Source organism: Ochotona curzoniae, unplaced genomic scaffold (assembly GCF_017591425.1).
Source record: "Ochotona curzoniae isolate NIBS_2020 unplaced genomic scaffold, NIBS_Ocur_1.0 contig_43, whole genome shotgun sequence".
In the NCBI taxonomy this organism is placed as follows: Eukaryota; Metazoa; Chordata; class Mammalia; order Lagomorpha; family Ochotonidae; genus Ochotona; species Ochotona curzoniae.
In genome coordinates, this window is record NW_024466218.1 from 9925588 (window position 1) to 9943897 (window position 18310).

Sequence of the window (18310 nt, forward strand, 5' to 3'; positions counted from 1 at the left end):
GACTTTTGCGCAATGGACTTCAACTCCAGTGTAGGCATTCTGAGAAGCAAGCCAGCGATTATTTGCATGATTTGCGACTGGAGACTGGAAAGTTCTTTTGAGAAGTGGGCGTAGGACGTTGGTTAAGATGCCTATGTCCTTTAGCAGAGTACCTACCTGCAGCCTCCTGCTAACGCAGACCCCGAAAGCCAAGTCATTGGGCTCCTCCTCCTATGATTCTAAACAGGACTGTGTCTGTGAATGCTGGCTTCAGCCAGATCCAATTCCTGTCCCTGTAGTCCTCTGGAGAGTGAACTAGTGGATGGAAGCTCTTTCTTACTCTGCCTTACAAATAAAAATAATAAATACGAAGCATCTTCAAAACTCTTCAGATAATATTTTTAGAGCTAACGTTTCTTGAGTGCTTACTATAGGCCCAAAAAATGACGATAATATTTTTAGAGCTAACGTTTCTTGAGTGCTTACTATAGGCCCAAAAAATGACGTGTAGAGGCTTAACATAGACAATGTATATAATTCACTTGGTTCTATAAATTAGGAGTTGTTGTCATCTCTAGAGGAGGAACATGGACACAGGCAGTTGTGGGAACTTGGCTAGGGATTGTTGGATCTAGAAATTAAACTCAGTCTCCCAGTAGACAATCTTTCCTTTAAAAATGGAGAAGGCTGATTTTATAGACCAATGTAGCAAAGTTGGCAACAGTCCATGGATTTATCACCTCAGTCCTTCACTTTGTAGTATTTTTAGGCATGAGCAAAAATTATGTCTCACATATAACCTATTAAACCATTCTCTGTAACGTCTACCCCACCTTACATACCTCGTCCATTAGAGGCAAATATCACAAAGATTAAGAGATTAGGATTTCATGGAGCTTTAAAAAATGACAGCAGAAAACCCGTTGCAGAAAATACATTTCTGTTTATACAAGTAAAAAGAAAGGCATGAGAAAAGTATTCATATTCATGTATCTGTATGTATTCTTTCTAAGTATACACATTAGAGCAAGGTGAAAAGGATAAAGTTCAAAGAACACTGGTCTCTTACTTCCACCCCACAAGTAATCTGGTGTCAATATCATGTCATCCATCTGTAAAGCTCAGTGGAGCCTTTACTCTTTGACGTGAAGATGGTAGTCCTGAGACGGAGCCATCCATTGGCTTTCGTTCCAGACAAAGCCACGCCCACATGCCATCGGACTGCAGGAGCCTCACACCCACTTCCGCAGTGACAGAAGACAAGCATGCATGAGATGAGGGTGCTCTCTGCTTTTTCCTCCTATCACCCTCATTTTCTGTGACATGGCACCATGTGGTTCTATGAGCACTCGTCTCACAAGAAAGCCCTTATTAAATCAACAAAGGGAATAAAATACTTCAGGAAGATGGAAAGGAGAAGGGGAAAAACAAACAAGCAAACAAAACCCCTCGACCTGACATTATGGAAAAAATTAAAAAATAAAAAAGACACTAAGATGAAAAAAAAATAGTGTCATGGTTTACATGTGGGATTTTGATGGAATCTAGGGCTGTGTTTTAATTCAAAACTCACCATCTCAAAACCACTTCTTTTCATCCGCCTGCAGGACTTGAGGTAAGTACGTATACGTTTTCTGGCACGCTCTTGGTACTCAGGGAATTGTCGCCTGCATGAGTCAATGATAGCCTGGATCTTTTCTTTGGGCTGCTTAGAGATTGGGACCATTCGGTCCAAGTTTTCATCTACAAACAGCCTGACAAACATCTGTTGGCAAGAGGGAGACAGAGGAGAAGGGTTTGGAGGGCTGCTCTCTGCCGTTTCTAGCTTCCTGCTTTGATTACTGATTGGAAAATATTCTTTTTCTGTCTTATGCACTGGAGAACTTTTTCAATGGAAAGCCGGAAATTTTAAGCAAACAATCTTTAAAGACTTTCTAAATGGTTGGATTAAAAAAGAGAGAGAAACAGGAAAGAAAAGAGAGAGAGAGAGAAGCAGACACACAGACAGACAGACAGAAAAGAATATTGTGTAGAAAAAAATCAGAAAAATAACAGCACACTGTGACAATTGAGCACCCCATTACATTAGCTATTAACAATAAATAAGTCTGCAACATTGCTACCCGGCACAGTAGACTAATCTCTGAAACGAAACAATTGACTCTTTCATCATGCATAATTAGGTGAGTTAGGAAAGCCAAAGAAATAACTGGTGACGGGCATAACCCCTCCGCGGAGTCGGTGAGACCCGCAGCATCCACTGGCAGACACGCATACTCACACAACACAGATCCAGCTTGCAGCTCATAGCGGGCTGTAAAATGCTAAACAAAACACAGCAATTCTCGTGTCTGGGTGGTCATGTACTTTTAAAATCCTTCTGTCAATGAAACAAACATGTCTCTAAAATCTCCACATTTACCAACAGGCAACACCACGAAGGCGAGGTGGTTACAAACGCAGCCACGCACAGAGCGTAGCGGGACTCACGTTGAAAGCTTTCAGGCGCTCAGCCTCCACGCCGTCCGTCTCATTCACTTTCTCAGAGTCATCGTGGTCATCGTGGTCATCGTCGTCCTCATCCCCCCTGTTCAGCGACAGGTCCTCGGCACCGCGGTCTACACTCTCATTTTTGCCAGAGTCATAGCTTGAATAACTATGTGCAGGAGACTGGCAAGAAAAAAGGTGAAATTTCCTGTTTGAAATTCACTCTTTCATTTGTTTAATCAAAACAAAGAATACTGTTTAGCGCTTGATAACTCCAGAGCTGTGGCTATTTTAATTTAAATCAAAATGAATTCAAATTAAGTTAAAAATCATTTTCCTCGGTCACATCTGTCAGATTTCAAGCCTCAATAGCCGCACAGAATATTTCTGTCACTGCAGAAAAGTCTTATTGAGCTTGGTTGTTTGAGACTAATTACTTCCCCACGCACTATCCATATTCCACAAAAAAGCAAATTTTCATCGTTTTTAAGATTCCCTGAATTACATTTTAACAACATTTCACATTCGTATAAAGAGAAATGACCACAGGAATTAGCCTTTATATCATGAAACCAAGGGATATTTCTGCTTAACTAATCACCATAAATAACCATGGAAGATATTATGATTGTGTTGTTCTCGATAAGGCAAAGAAAAATTTAAAATCAGATCATTAAAAAAAAAAACTATGATCCTTGTCTTAGACAAGGGACATGGGCTGTTTAATGTTAAATTCAATACTTATACATTGCAATAGTATGCAAAGAACAGGGCAAATTCAATGTAAAAAAAGAAATGAGTAACTATCACAAATTTCAACGTGAAATCAGTAACATCAAAAATTTTATATTTCAAGAGTAATTTTCACATGGGAATAGTTGATGGCCTTCTGAGAGGTATAATTGTTGAAATGCAACAATGTGTTTATCTATCTATGTGGAAATACCTATTCAGTAATATGTCAACTGGCTTTTGATATTCACTTGGCAATTATACATTCAACATACTTTCTCCCAGGATTCCTGGGATAATATCAGACTTAGTTTCCTAGAACTGAGTTGAAGGTAAAGTGATCAAAATCTATGGCATGATTAGAAACCCAATTCAGCAGTGTATAGCATAAAAATGAACTTTCTTATACAACTCCTTTGAAACCTGTATAAGCAATCATCAAAACATATGCTAGGTACCTGTGATAAGACACTGAAAATGGATGTAAGAAAGTAAATGACATATCAGATAAAATATTAATATCAGAAATGTATAAGGAGCTCCCGGAACTAACAACAAAACTAGCAATGCCTTTAATGCATGAGCAGAGGACATGAGCAGAGATGTTCAAAGGATGACAGGGGAAAAAATGCTCAGAATCATCCATCATGGAAATGCAAGTACAAAACACAGTAGGATTTCATCTCACCACAGGTAGAATGGCTACCATCCAAACATCAAAAATTAAATGCTGGCAAGGATGTAAAGAACCCTTAATAGACTGTTGGTGGGAATGTCAACTAATATAGCCAGTATGGAAGACAGCATGGAGATTTCTAAGAAATGTGAAATATCGTATGACCCAGTTAGCTATGCCACTTGTGGGAATTTACTTCAATAAAGTGAAATCAGCATATGGGTTATAGAAGTTTAATAAACAACATTTAAGATATATTTATGAACCGTTGACTGGATAAAGAAATTGTAATAACTATATAATATGAAATTCTATTCACCCAAAAAAATTGAAATTCTGTATTTTGCAATAAAATGTATAAATCTGGAAAACATTATGCTTAGTTAAATTAGCCAATCCCCAAAAGACAAACACATTATTTGCTAATTTGTGGTGATTAATAAACAGGTTACAAAATGTATGATGTATATAATTAAGTGAAATTGACATTTTGAGATTTGCTTATTGTTTATAGGCTTTGTCTATACTCTTGGAGAACAGTGTTTCTTATATTTCTGCCTTATTTAGTCAAGGGTTAAGCTTATGATCATAATAAAAATTTAAAGTATGTCACTATAAAACTTAAAAGACAACTGAGAAAATGAGGAAGAGGAAGGCTGGGAGTGAGAGAGGCAGGAAGGTTAGAATGGACAGAACAATTTTGTTCTTAAAACTGTATGTATATAAAATTCATGAAGTTTGTTTTCCTTATATTACCTTTTAAAAATAAATCAATACAAAACACAAATAGTCTTCTTGCTACATCTGGTGCCCTATATGAATGTTGGTTTCAATACAGAGGCTCCATTTTTGATCCACCTCTCAGCTGATGGCCTGGGAAAAGACAGTGAATGATGAGCCAAGTATTGGGGCCCCGGCCATTCATGTGGGAGACACCACCGTAGCTCCTGTCTTGTAGTTTCAGTCTGGAAGAGCCCCAAATGTTACAGCCACCGGGGTGGGAGTGAACCAGCAGATGGAACACTTTTTCTCTCCCTTTCTTTGTAACACTTTCAAATAATTTTTTAAAACAAAAATGGCTCTAAATTTATTTTTAACATTGTAACAGATGTTTTTGATAGATCAACTGCTGTAATGCAAATAATGAGAAAAATGTGTGAAAGACAAACAGAAGAAATTTACACTGGGAACCATGGTACATGAAGTACATTGCATCTTTCATCTTTGCAAGCAAGCAAGTGAGGTGATAATATCCTGATTGTACTAATAAGGAAACAACATCTTTAGAAAGGCTAAATAACCCTTTCATCTAGGTAATTTTGAAACCACTGTTTGATAGAATAAGGAGCACCAATTGTGTGTTGGCAACTATTTTAAGTATTTAAAAATCTAATTCATTTTAATTGGTCATTAACTGGTTAGTAACCTTTCCAGTGTCATAACAGTTGCAAATAAAGATTTGTACCCATATGGTATGACTGTGAATCTACGATGTTAACCCTAATTTCTGTTTTCACTACAAGCAGAAATCAATTTCTAAGGCACTGTAGCCTTTTTTCTTTTTATTGTCATTTTTTTCCTGATATATTCACAGCACAGGGATTGTCCCTTCAGCCATCCCTTCACATACTCCCACGTTATTACAATAAAAATAATGAAAAAACTTACATGAATGTATGTGTGGTTAATTTTATGTCATCTTCACTTTATTACAGAGTGTTTGGATATTTGATTAAGCAATATTTCCAGATATGTCCTATAGGACATTTCTGTATGAGATTAGCATCCAAATTGGTGAACTCAGTAAAGCTTCACCTCTCTAACTGAATGATTCAATCCAATACACACATATGCACCAAACCACACACACATAAGTTCTGTTTCTCCAGAGACTGTGACTAACACAATATATATTTATATCAGATATAATCAAACTGATTTAAAACCAGAGTTAATGAGATAATCCATCATCGAGAAAAAATGGTAGAGAAGTTCTAAAGAGGACATTCATTCTTCTATGGCAGGGTTGAGCCACATGGAGTTTCAGAGGAAAGAGGCCATGACAGCAAGCCAAAAAAAAATGATAATGTCAGGTTACGTAATCAGAATGGGTTGCAAAGGTGTAAAAAAGGTGAACAGCAATTGAGATTTTTTTTTTTTTACAAACAATAGGCCTTCCTGTGGTATCTATTATTTCTTTGTTAGCTCAGTACATTTGTTTTCACAAATTCTCTCTGCTCCAGCATTTCAGCCTGCCTTCTCGGTGGCTGCACCAACCTTCCTCCTGCAGAGCATTCATGTTTCTACTTTACGTCTAGGTGAAGACTGAAATCAAGCTCAATCAAGCATTGCTGAGCAACAGAGAGGACTGACAACAAGATATGTACATACAGATGCAACTGCTCCTGAAATTAATAACTATATCTTTCAATTGTGTGATGCTACGCATCCTCCAACCCTCCCATCTTCCTTTTGATGTTTGTTTAAAATTGACTGTCACCTTTGATAAGAGCCTACAGTGCTGCAGAAACCAGTTAGTACCAGGCCATATCAACAATGCATATTTCACAAAGGATCAATTCAATTGCATCATACATGGCTTCAACTACACAGGTAATATCTGTGTAAATAGTAGTATCTAGGTAATATCTCTGCAAATAATAGTATCTAAGCTCAAGGCCATCAATGAAGTAAATGCTCTGAATGCTTTCTACAATGGGAATTTTTGATTGGTAGCATAAAAAATGTGTCCATACAAGTATAAATTATATAAAGAAGCATGAAATACATAATATATCAGGTATGTTTTAAATGACAATGTGAAATATATGAAAATGTTACAATACACTTATCTGCATGAAAATATTTGACTAATTCATTCTTTCCACACACCAGGGGAGACATCCAATTCAGATACTCACAACACCCAGAACCACTTACAATCGTGGAAGGTTTATGGTCCAGTTATTTAAGGTAAAATAAGTGCAATCCTATTAAATAAGAATAATCAGTATGTATATATAAGGCTGGATCAGTGATTTTTCCTCTACAATAGAAACTGAAATTTTTATAACTTAGGATCCTGCCACTCTATGAATATCTTTTCTTGCTTCTATCATTACTTAAAAGCTAACTATCTTTTAAGGCTAAGCATATCTATTCCAATTTACATAATCATTACAGATTCTGAATCAGTCTACTGTAATCCTTTCCAAGATTGCGGACTCTTAACATTAAATCATTTGAATTAAGCACCATTATTATTTATTCTTTTCATAATGTTTTTCATCTTTTTTCAAAACCGCACTGAAATAGATCAAAGCATATCTCTCTATCTTTTCTCTCATCAACCAAGACATGTTGATTTTGGTATTCAAAACTATTGACCTTTTTCTATAAAACTATTTTCTCTGTTAAAATGGGAGACTGTTGATATTGAAGTGATACCATGTATTCAAATAAACATTGTAACAGTTCTTCAAATAACCTGTCTAAAACTATGGCATTCATTTGCCCATAAACATTCCTTGCCTTAACAAGAATTCTGGTTGTCTACTACCTAGGAGATCTTCCTTTCAGCAGCAATATTTTTTCTTATTCAAAGTATAAGTCTAAAAAAAAAATCAAGCTTAATGTTTAAAGAAATCCAAAGATGTTAAAGGACCAGAAATTAAGTCCTATGGAAGATGCATACCTGGTTAGCCTCAAAACAGAAATATTTACTAGAAATAAGCATAGATTGCTGCTTTAATTAATTGTTCCACTTGTTCCTCTTGCAATGAGACCCTTCTTAGCAAAGCATCTCTATTTGCCATTTCCTTTCCTCAAATTCCCCTGCCTTAATAGAGTCACAGGACTATAAAAATTCTCCAGCTGAAGGAATCTTAGTAAGTTGACTTTCTCTGTAGTTACAGCATAGCTATATCTCACAGAGCAATACTGTTGTGCTTGATATGAGATGAAGCTGGGGGTTGGGGAGACATTTCTGAAAAAAACATTCAAGTAAGAGAGAGAGAGAGGGAGAGAGACCTGAATTTTTCACATACTCATAAGGGAAGAACACACAAATTCAAGGCCAATTTTTATTTTCCATATAGACTGAGAGTCACTTGAGAGTGGGCTCACTTATGCATTCTGCCTCTTATCTTTATAACCATGCACAATAGCAAGCACATAGGAACAATAAACGGAACATTTTCTGAATGAGTGACATCCTACGTAAGGGACTTACATAAATGCTTTAGTTTAATTTTTGAATATGCAATTTTAAACAACAGCTGTATTTACTTTTGTAAAAGTAAAGTTTTCATCACTGAGTCTACTTGTAATCTTAGCAATGTATCTTTAGTATGTGATGACCACATACTCTGTGGCAAATGATATGATACAAAACGAAGCACAGGAACAACTAGAAAGTCAAAGAAGTCAAATGAATTAAAATTAGAAACAAAGAAGTCAGGCTATTTTTGTTTGCAGATGACATGATGCTATACATGGGAGAACCAACAGACTCAATAAAGACATTGCTAGTACTTATATGAGAGTTCGGTAAATTGGCAGGGTGCAAAATCAATGAACAGAAATCAACAGTCATAGTGTATGTAAACAACTCCTACGCTGAAAAGAATTAACAAGCCTGGTATCCTTCAAAATAACAAAGAAAATGAATAGCTGGGAATAAACCTAGCTGAAGATGAGGAAGATCTCTGTGAGGAAAATTACAAAATGTTAAGAAAAGAAATAGAAGACTTTAAAAAGTGGAAAAATATACTGTGCTCCTGGATTGGCAGAGTCAATATAATCAAAATGTCCATATTACCAAAAGCAATATGCACATTTAATGTGACTCCAATCAAAACACAAAGACATTCTTCACAGAGCTGGAAAAATGATACAAAGGTTCATCTGGAAACACAGAAAGCTACAAATAACTAGAAGTATCCAGAAGAATAAGAACCTAGTGGGAGGGATCACAATCCTGAACCTTCGGATATGTTATAGGGCAATGGTTATCAAAAAAGCCTGGTATTGACACAGAGACGAAGAGGAAGACCAATAGAGTAGAAGAGAAACACCAGAAAGGAACCCACACATGCACAGTTATCTAATCTTAGACAAAACAAAAACAAAACCAGAAAACAATCCAGGGAAAAAGGAAGGTCTCTTCAATAAATGCTATTGGGACAACTGGTTAACAGCCTACAGAAATACGAAGCAAGACTTCCACCATATACCGTACACAAAAATCAAATCTAAATGGATAAAAGATCTAAAACCTACACTCAGAAACCATCAAACTTTTGGAAGCAAATATTGGACATACTCTGCAAGATACAGGTTTAGGTGAGGACTGCCTAGAACAATCATAAAAAGCAAAGGAAGCATGGAGGCAGGCATTTGGCTAATACATGAAAGTGCCACTTGGAACACCTGGAACCCATTGTTTGTTTTTTTGTTTTGTTTTGTTGTTGTTGCTGTTGTTTTTTGTTTTTCCCCACTAATGTGCCCGTTAGGGGGCTGCAGGTGATGGTTCATGTACTTGGATTCCTGCCACTAGTTTCCAGGAAAACATGGGTTGTGATCCAAGATCCTACCTTTGGCCTAGCTCAGTCTCACCTTTTGCAGACATATGGAGATGGATCCAGGGATGAGGGATCAATGTTTTCCTGTATAACCTACATATGTATGTATACTAAATAGGAGAGACTGAAAATGGTTAAGACGTTAAGTTTTATCGACTGTGATACAATAAGAGCTTTTCATTAAAATAATAATGTAATTCATTCAAGGAAAGATGTTTGTTAAGAAGGCAAGGAATATCTCCTTCTGCTTCCTTAACTATCATGTATTTTTAAAATGTAACTCATGAGTCCTCCCTCATACTGCTATGCATTTATCCAAAAGCAATTGGGAAAGAAATGAAAGACAAGGGGGCAGAGGGGGGAAAAATTCCCTAGCGCAAAGCTTCTCTGAATTTTCCATTAATTAAAGCAGGGATCCTCTGTAGCTTGTAGAAGTAGAAGTAGACACAGAAGTAGAAGTGGGTATACACACATAATTCCATTTGCTAATGAAATCAAGACATCTCATAAGAAAGCCTTTTGACGATGGAGGGTTTTGAGACAGTGCAATGATGCAGAGAAATTCAGCACTGAACACATAAAAACACACAGTGAAGTAAACAAACATTTCAAATCAGAAAAGAAATACAGGTCAGGGTTAGGGGAAGACTGCAATAATGATGGAACATGCTTAGGGCAAATGGTCCTTATGACTGGCTCTTTGAGTCCATGCTATGCTGTCAAAGGATACTGGCACTTTTTAAAATTACTGTATCATTCTGAAAATCCCATTCAATAATAAAAGGCGTAAGTCAACAGCAATGCATGTTTATATCTAGTTACTGTTTTGTGTTTTATTTCTGATAATTTGATATATTTTAACAATTTTTCATGTATTTTAGTTTTATTATGTAAGTTAAGTTAGTTTCATTCTATAAGTCATGATTCTATAAGTTATGTTATGAATGATATTCAAGAATTATTTCAACTTCAAACTTCTATGATTATAACATTAAGAAGAGTCCAAGAAAACATGTTCTTGAAGTTTTTAGAGATAGATATCGCCAATGACAATGATTTTATTCTTCATTACATGTTGGACAAATATTCTTAAAAAGTCTTACGATCCTATTATTTATTTAATTTTTCACGGTACAGTTCTTTAGGCTCTGGGATTTCCTCTCCTTCCCAATTATTCAATTTTAAAGATTTATTTATTTTTATTGTAAAAGCAAGTTTGCAAATAGAAGGAGACATAAGAGAAAGTTCTTCTATCTACTTGTTCACTTCCCAAATGACTACAATGGCCAGAGTAGAGTGAATTTGAGCCTGAACCAGGATCCTCTTCTGGTCTGTCATGTGGATGCAGCATCCCCGGGCTTTGGACCATCCTCCACTGCTTTCCCAGGCCATAAACAGGCAGCAGGATAGGAAGTAGCCGGGACATGAACCTGAACCCATATGGGATCCAGTGCTTGCAAGGCAAGCATGTAGGTATTGAGCTATCATGCTGGTCCTCACCATAATATAAAATGTGAATTCCTGATTTATCCCTTCTTTCCAAGTTTGAAACACTTATTAAAGTTGTTGACTACCATCCTGAAGTAAGTTCTAAATGGTAAAATGCATTGTCCACTGTCTCAGTGTATTTTCCACAACTCACATAATAAAAGTAAATTTAAGCATCATATATTGATAGGTGGTGGGAAGTAAAGGCAGGGCTATAAGAGTTCAAATGACGATTCCACAATTTCCTCTCGCCACTCTTATTGCTAAAATCAATGTAATGGTATTTACCTGCTGAGGCATTTATGAGTGAACCAACAGATATATTAACCACACTGCTGCAAGATAACAAGCATGATATTGAGTGAAATTGCATTTTTCTGTCCCACTTGTTGTTTATGTGACCTTGGACAATTTATTTGTCTATATCTAAGGCTTTTTATTTAAAAAAAGGATAATTGAAACAACATATTGTATAGAATATTTATAATTTTATCTGTCAATTATGTTTTAAAAATTGAAGACAACAACAGCATCCATCTCACAGGATTATGATGAAAAGCAAGAGGTAGTGTATAAGAGTTAAAGCTCATTAAAATTTGTTTTTGAAGAGACAAATGCACAAATGGCTTTAACTCGTGTTGAAAACATGGGTTATAAACTACTGTTTTAAAGATTAGTTTTGAAAACTTCCTTCAAGATTTATGAGCGAGTGATCAACAGACACCCTCATGGTAAAACCACAGGAGAGACCTTTTTTTGAGTCCTGCATTTCCCAGTAGAGTCATTCGAGCAACTGAACATGTTCACTGTGTATCCTCTGATCCACGGGAGGAAGAGAACCCTCACAGCAACAACTGTGAGTGCCTGGATAATCTCAACATTTGTTACCTAAAGGATAATGAAATATTTCACATGTTTCTATATTTCCAAATGCTGCAAAAATTTTCCTTTATACCATCTATCAAGAGGATGAAAACTTCTCAACTGTCATTATAATTTAACCATGGGAATAGCTGACCCTCAGAATTTCCTTTTAAGAAACTGTAATTCCTTTTTCATCCAGACCAACCTAAAAAAAGTCCTTATGTCCTAGACTCCTAAAATATATTCATTATGTCAAAATACATTTAATTACACAATGGTGGGTCACATAATATTCAATCAAATATCTTCATTTTTTTTTTAGCAAAGGTTAGAGGCATAATGGATTACATTCAATCTATCCACAACCTATCTCTGGTGCATGTTATGGAAGGTAAGAAATACAAAGAAGTTGATTTTAGATTTTAAATGAAGATAAAATGTTCACTTCCTTTTTCTCCCTGAACTGTTTTCTCCAGCTTGGTTATATTACACATAATGTCATGCCAGTAGTCTGATACATTTAAAGGATTTTAACAGAACATTAACTTGCAATCCACTATATGACTTAAAGAAGTAACAGATAATTGCACCTTTTTTTTGGTTTTGACTAGGGAAAATAAATATGCTTCATAGTGGAAAATTATGGTGAATATTTTATAAGTCTGTATACTTAAGTGCATTGTTTACGTAATACATATCAGTGGGCCACTATGCATTGCTTGAGGAATAAAAAATCCACAGTAGCTATAAATATATACTCGGCAAGACTATTAACCTTAAAGACTGAGAGAAAAATGTTTTCCTTAAATACAGACTCAGGTGTGACTGACTGCATCCCCTCCATATTGATTAAGGAAGTTAAGAATGCATTATTCGCTCTCCTGATCCAGGTTGTACAATCATAGCATGAACCTGGAGTTAAAATATTGTAACTGGAAGAAAATGATATTTTCAAAGTTAATTGAAGGAGATAGACATAGACAGACTTGGAAAATGTGTGCATATTGAATCTTTTCCAAATTCATATACTGAACTACTCATGCCCACAGCCTTAGAATGCAAGTATTGGGAAGAGGGATGTTTGCAGATGAGCACATTAATGTGAGCTCCTTAAGGCAGGCTCTAATCCTTTATGAATGTATCTGTAAGAAGACTGGAAGTTGGAGAGACACGCACAAGCAGAATATCGTGTGCAAATTAGAGGTATGGTGACAAAAAGCATTGCATTGCAAGACGCTAGCACATGTGCCTGCAACTGCAAGCTTCCTCAGCACCTTTAGATGAAGCACATTCCTGCTAGGTCTCTACCTTCGGTTTCTAGTCTCCAGGACTGCAAAACCATTTGTTTATGTTGTTTAATTAGTTTAGTGGGTGCTACAGTCTTAGAGGAACCCTAAAAACTAACACAGAAGGAAGACAGTGAAACTGAAGTTTCAGGATGGGGATTCCCTGGAATGAAAGGAGAAGGTGCCTAGAGAGAAAAAACAAACAGCGAAATATCTTGGAACCACAGGACGATGGTGGGCATTAAGAATTGCTTCACTGGGCCTGGCGTGTTAGCTTGCTGTGAATGCACTGTGATCCCATATGGTCACCGGTTCTAATCCTGGCAGCTCTGTTTCCCATCCAGCTCCCTGCCTGTAGCCTGGGAAAGCAGTCGAGGACAGCCCAAAGCCTTGGTGCCCTGCACTTTTATGGGAGACTGGGGGATGCTCGTGGCTTCTGGTTCAGATTGGTATAGCTCCAGTTCATGCGGCCACTTGGGGAGTGAATCAGCAGATGAAAGATCTTCCTCTCTCTATATTTTATTTGATTTTCCAATAAAAACAAAATAAATCTTAAAAAAAAAAGAATTGTTTTATCAGAGTAACCACTGCTTGGCATGGGGAGCCTTGATGGTTCCTAAGCTATAGATATCAACATCAGAATCTTCTAATATAGAAAAATGAAAACTTTGTTACCATAAATTTTATAATATATAAAATTATAAGCTCATTGAAAGATACAATTTAATCTCTTCCAAGAGGGGGTAATAACTGAAATAGTCCTATATCTTAAATTGAACTTGTCATTAAAATGTTTTCAACAATGAGGATTACAGACCCAGGTGTTTCTACCAATGAATTAGATCAAGATTTAGGCAAACTTAACAACTGTATACAGTCACAAACAGTATTCGAATGTCACTTGAGACACACTATGTCAGGGGCGGTAGATGGGGTCCTGCTTCGCTCCTAAGTCAAGCGTTCCGCTAGTGTGCACCCTGAACGTGTCCAGTTATGCCTCCAGTCCTTGTGTCCCTGTCACCCGTCTGGGAAAGCCAGACTCAGTGCCTATCTCTTGCATTGGGCCTGTCCATGCCTTGGCTGTTGTGGCACTGTGGGCATGTTGGGATTATATCAGTGGGTGAAAAGTCTATTTTTATCTGTCCCTTTCAAGTATATATTTTAAAAACTCTAGACTAATACTCCATTATTAACATTAATATATACTCAACTATATAAACTAAGAGTTAATCCATTGAATGGAGGAAGAAGATTCCTATTGCAAAACACTGAATGAGATGATTTGGTCAAATCAAGTGGACCAGCAAGACGGACAGTTCTCTGTCTGGGTTCACCTCCCAAGCTCCCAGTGAAAGACCCTTCCCACCTGGTTGCTGGTGGAGTTCCGGCTGCTGGTGGAGTTCAGATCGCTGTGCTGGAGTGTCAGTCACTGCGACACCACACTGCTGTGCCCGATGCTTTCCTGTGTCTGTCAGTCTCCAGGTACCCCTCTGCTGTTGTTTTGTCCTTTCCTGTAGTATGTCCTCTCTGCTTCATTCTGATTAAATGTTTCTCTGACCGTTTAAACATGTCCTGACCCTATTCTGCCATCTTGATTCTAGTATAGCTTTCCTGTTTCCTGAAGTATGTCCTCTCTGCTTCATCCTGATTAAATGTTTCTCCGTCCGTTTAAACGTGTCCTTACCCTATTCCGCCATCTTGATTCTTGATAGTTAACTTTCTTGTGCTCAGCATATTTCAATTATTGAAGCAAATATTTATTTAAAAAAAGTGCCTTAGGGAACTTTTAAGACAGCATAATAATGAATAATTAATGAGTTAATATTAGTAAGGCTATAAAAATACTTCTTATGAAATAGAAGCAGTTTATAAATATTTGAAAAGTAAAACAAAAATAATCTCCATAGCTATGTTGGCAAATCTTCATTTATAGGTTACATATAATTATGTCATAAAATATATCACGTGTGATGTTTAATAAGCCAGGTATAACTCTTGTAGTCTCATTTAGCTCCCATCAGGCTAACATAACAGTATAAATGAGTTCATGCTTTTGCTCACCAGGATTTACTGAGCCCATGTAATACGCCAGCAGCCAGTGCCTGGCCAAGGAACTGGAGGGGAAAGCAAGGGGCAGGATCCTGTTCTCCTGGGAGCCACTACTAAGAAGTAAACATAATCACGACAGATGAAACAGGACGTGTTTAAACTTTAGCATACCTCATAAAAAAATCAAACAGGGACATGTATTTGTGATATGAAATTTAGAAAGTTATTAGATTTAATTGTCTTAAAAGAGTGGCCTGGGCCCAACTCAGTGGCCTAGTGGCTAATGTCCTCACCTTGCACACCCCAGGATGCCATATGGGTGCTGGTTCTAATCCCGGCAGCTCCACTCCCCATCCAGCTCCTTGCTTGTGACCTGGGAAAGCAGTCGAGGACGGCCCAAAGCTTTGGGACCCTGCACCCGCATGGGAGACCTGGAGGAAGTTCCTGGCTCCGGGCTGCAGATCGGCTCAGCATCAGTTGTTGTGGTCACTTGGGGAGTGAATCATTGGATGGAAGATCTTCCTCTCTGTCTCTCCTCCTCTCTGTATATCTGACTTTGCAATAAAATAAATAATTCTTTAAACAAAGTTTCATAAAATACTTTTTAAAAAAATCAAAGCCAGCTAATATTTGCTACAAAATATGAATACCTCACTCATTCTATCAAATTACTATAATAATCACTTGGCACAAAGCCTACCCTGACTCAACTCCCAGATCTCTGGCTAAAGCCCTGCAACCATCCATTCCATAACAAGCACGACTTTTTGTTCCCATAAATTTTGTAAAACAAAATTTGGCCAAGTCATCATTATTACCAACTCTTAGGCAGCCGGTTCCCACACTCCTAGATCCACATTGCCCCTTCTGATAATTTATTCTTCCATTGTGTTGTGAAAGCAATTCTCAACATGTATGCTGTGCAGTGATACAGCCCTTGATGATTCTTTGTTGCATTATCTTTTACTATCGTTCACTTTCTGCAAGGAAGCATGTATCATTTCTCCTTCCCAAATGACACCAATACCCTGAGTGACGTCAACATCCTTTTAAATGATGTATTTATATGTGAATCTAGCTTCGTAACCCTGGGACTCATTTCAAATGTTGTTCTGTTTCACACCATTCAGCCGCACGTATTTCAGATCATTCTTCTCAAAAGTAATCCTTATTTTGAAATATAAAACTATAGCCTTCAATTCCCTGACTGCAGCTTCTTAATTTTATAAATTTTCATTCTCTTACTCCCAGTATCCTCCCACATGTCTTCATGATGCAGTTCAATTGTCTATTTCCAATTTTTTCTAATAAGCTGTCTAGTTATCTTTTCTTCTTGTACAACCTAAATTTTTTTTGTAAAGATTTTTAAAAAAATTTTTTTATTGGAAAGTCAGATATACGGAGAGGAGTGGAGACACAGAGGAAGAGCTGTGGTTTGAAGCCAGGAGCCAGGATCCTCCTCTGTGTCTCCCACATGGGTGCAGGGTCCCAAACTTTGGGCCGTCCTGGACTGCCTTCCCGGGCCACAAGCAGGGAGCTGGATGGGAAGTGGGGCCACTGGAATCAGACCCAGTGCCCATATGGCATCCCGGGCGTGCAAGGCGAGGACTTTAACCACTGCACCATTGAGCCAGGCCCAGTAACAGAATTATTATTAACTGCTCTAGCCTTATGGTGTCCAGTGAAACAGCAGCCAAATATGTTTATTTTAATTTAATTTAGAAAATTTGGAAATTTTGATCTTTAATAAGAATATACATAATTTTCATGAACAATGGACACATACAGCCAGTGGTTGCCATGCTGGATAGGGCAGAAACATGCCTGTCATTTGTAGATATGTCTATTGAATAGTGCTGCTCCAGCTAAATCATCTATTATACATGAATAAGTATCTATGGAAACATGAAATGAGAGAAAATTAAGTCCTTGGTTTTCGCATTTTTTATCTATCTGCAAGTAAAATTAATAAAATCAGTTTTGCAAAATTAGATGCATCATCTTTGAATGTAAACAACCAAATTCTTCAAGCACGTATCTGTAAGTTTTTTATGGAATATACATGACATTATGGATTCAGAGGTTAATTCTCCCATCAGGGCATGCATAAATCTTTCTTAAATGTTAACAGGAGAATGTTAATGAGAGATACTTTAAGAATAACATGAGATAATACTTTCTATACTATGGAAATCAGAAGACACCACATATACACGAAGGAGTCATACTTAAAGGTCCATGTTTCCTTTTAGGACAATGAAAAGCAGGTAGAATGACCCACGGTGATAGCACTTTAAATCAATGAATTGTAGAGTAAATGAACTATTACAGCAATAGGAGGAGAAAATGGGGGTGGCATAGGTATATCAGTGGTGGCAGGGAAGGAAACTCTTGTATCTGCACCATCAATTTTCACAAATTTGTGGATAAAATGCTAGAGTCCTATTGCAAAACACTGAATGAGATGACTTGGAAAAAAGCTGAAGAAGCTGAAAAACCAGAACATAGATGATATTATACTGCCCAGCCATTTAAAATCTATATATTAGACTTAGTAAACTAATATTTCATTAGCAAGGCACACCCAAAAATATATGCATATGACAAATGTTCATGAAAAGTTTGCTTGCTTGTTGATTTAACGACCTGTTGAATGAAGGACAAAGAGACACACAGCACGAGACTTGAGTGAGAACACTTAAAAGCTGAGCGGATGGCATAGGCCTAACTTGTTGGTGTGTTAAATGTGTTTATTTTCACCTGCACCATTCTTCCCAAACTTTTAAAAAGATACTTATTTGTTTGGGAGGGAGCATGACAGACAACAGTAAAAAGAAAGAGGGAGGTTAATCGTTAGTCTGCTAATCCCAGACGGTCCAATATCTAAGGCTGTGTCAACTAGACTGCCACATGAGCCATAAATGCCGCCTCAGTCGCCCTCTTGAGTTGCAGGGCCCAGACACATGGGCCTCTTTGGCTGCATTAACAAGATGCTGTATTACAAGGGTAGCATCGTAACTGGTCCTATTGCAAACCTTTTACTCCTACAATTTTCCTTCAGAGCCTTGGCATAATGTACTAGTAGGACAGGTAATCACTATCACACACAAATATTGAAAACTGGAACAAAAAGTGAAAACAGTTTGCTCTTCCTACAATATGGATGA

At 37.2% G+C, this 18310-nt stretch overlaps 1 protein-coding gene across 8 annotated transcripts in view; it reads right to left on the minus strand.

The window, feature by feature from the left end:
• Window positions 1–18310, minus strand: part of NOL4 (nucleolar protein 4) — a 264078-nt gene that overhangs the window by 67660 nt on the left and 178108 nt on the right. For 4 of the 8 annotated variants that reach the window (XM_040984706.1, XM_040984712.1, XM_040984707.1 and 1 more), the window contains 2 exons: window positions 2470–2649; window positions 1553–1744 (listed from right to left, as the gene is read on the minus strand). In XM_040984706.1, coding sequence (XP_040840640.1) covers window positions 1553–1744; window positions 2470–2649 — 372 coding nt within the window. The remainder of the gene's footprint in view (window positions 1–1552; window positions 1745–2469; window positions 2650–18310) is intronic. The other 4 variants (XM_040984711.1, XM_040984710.1, XM_040984709.1 and 1 more) reach the window with 1 other exon arrangement.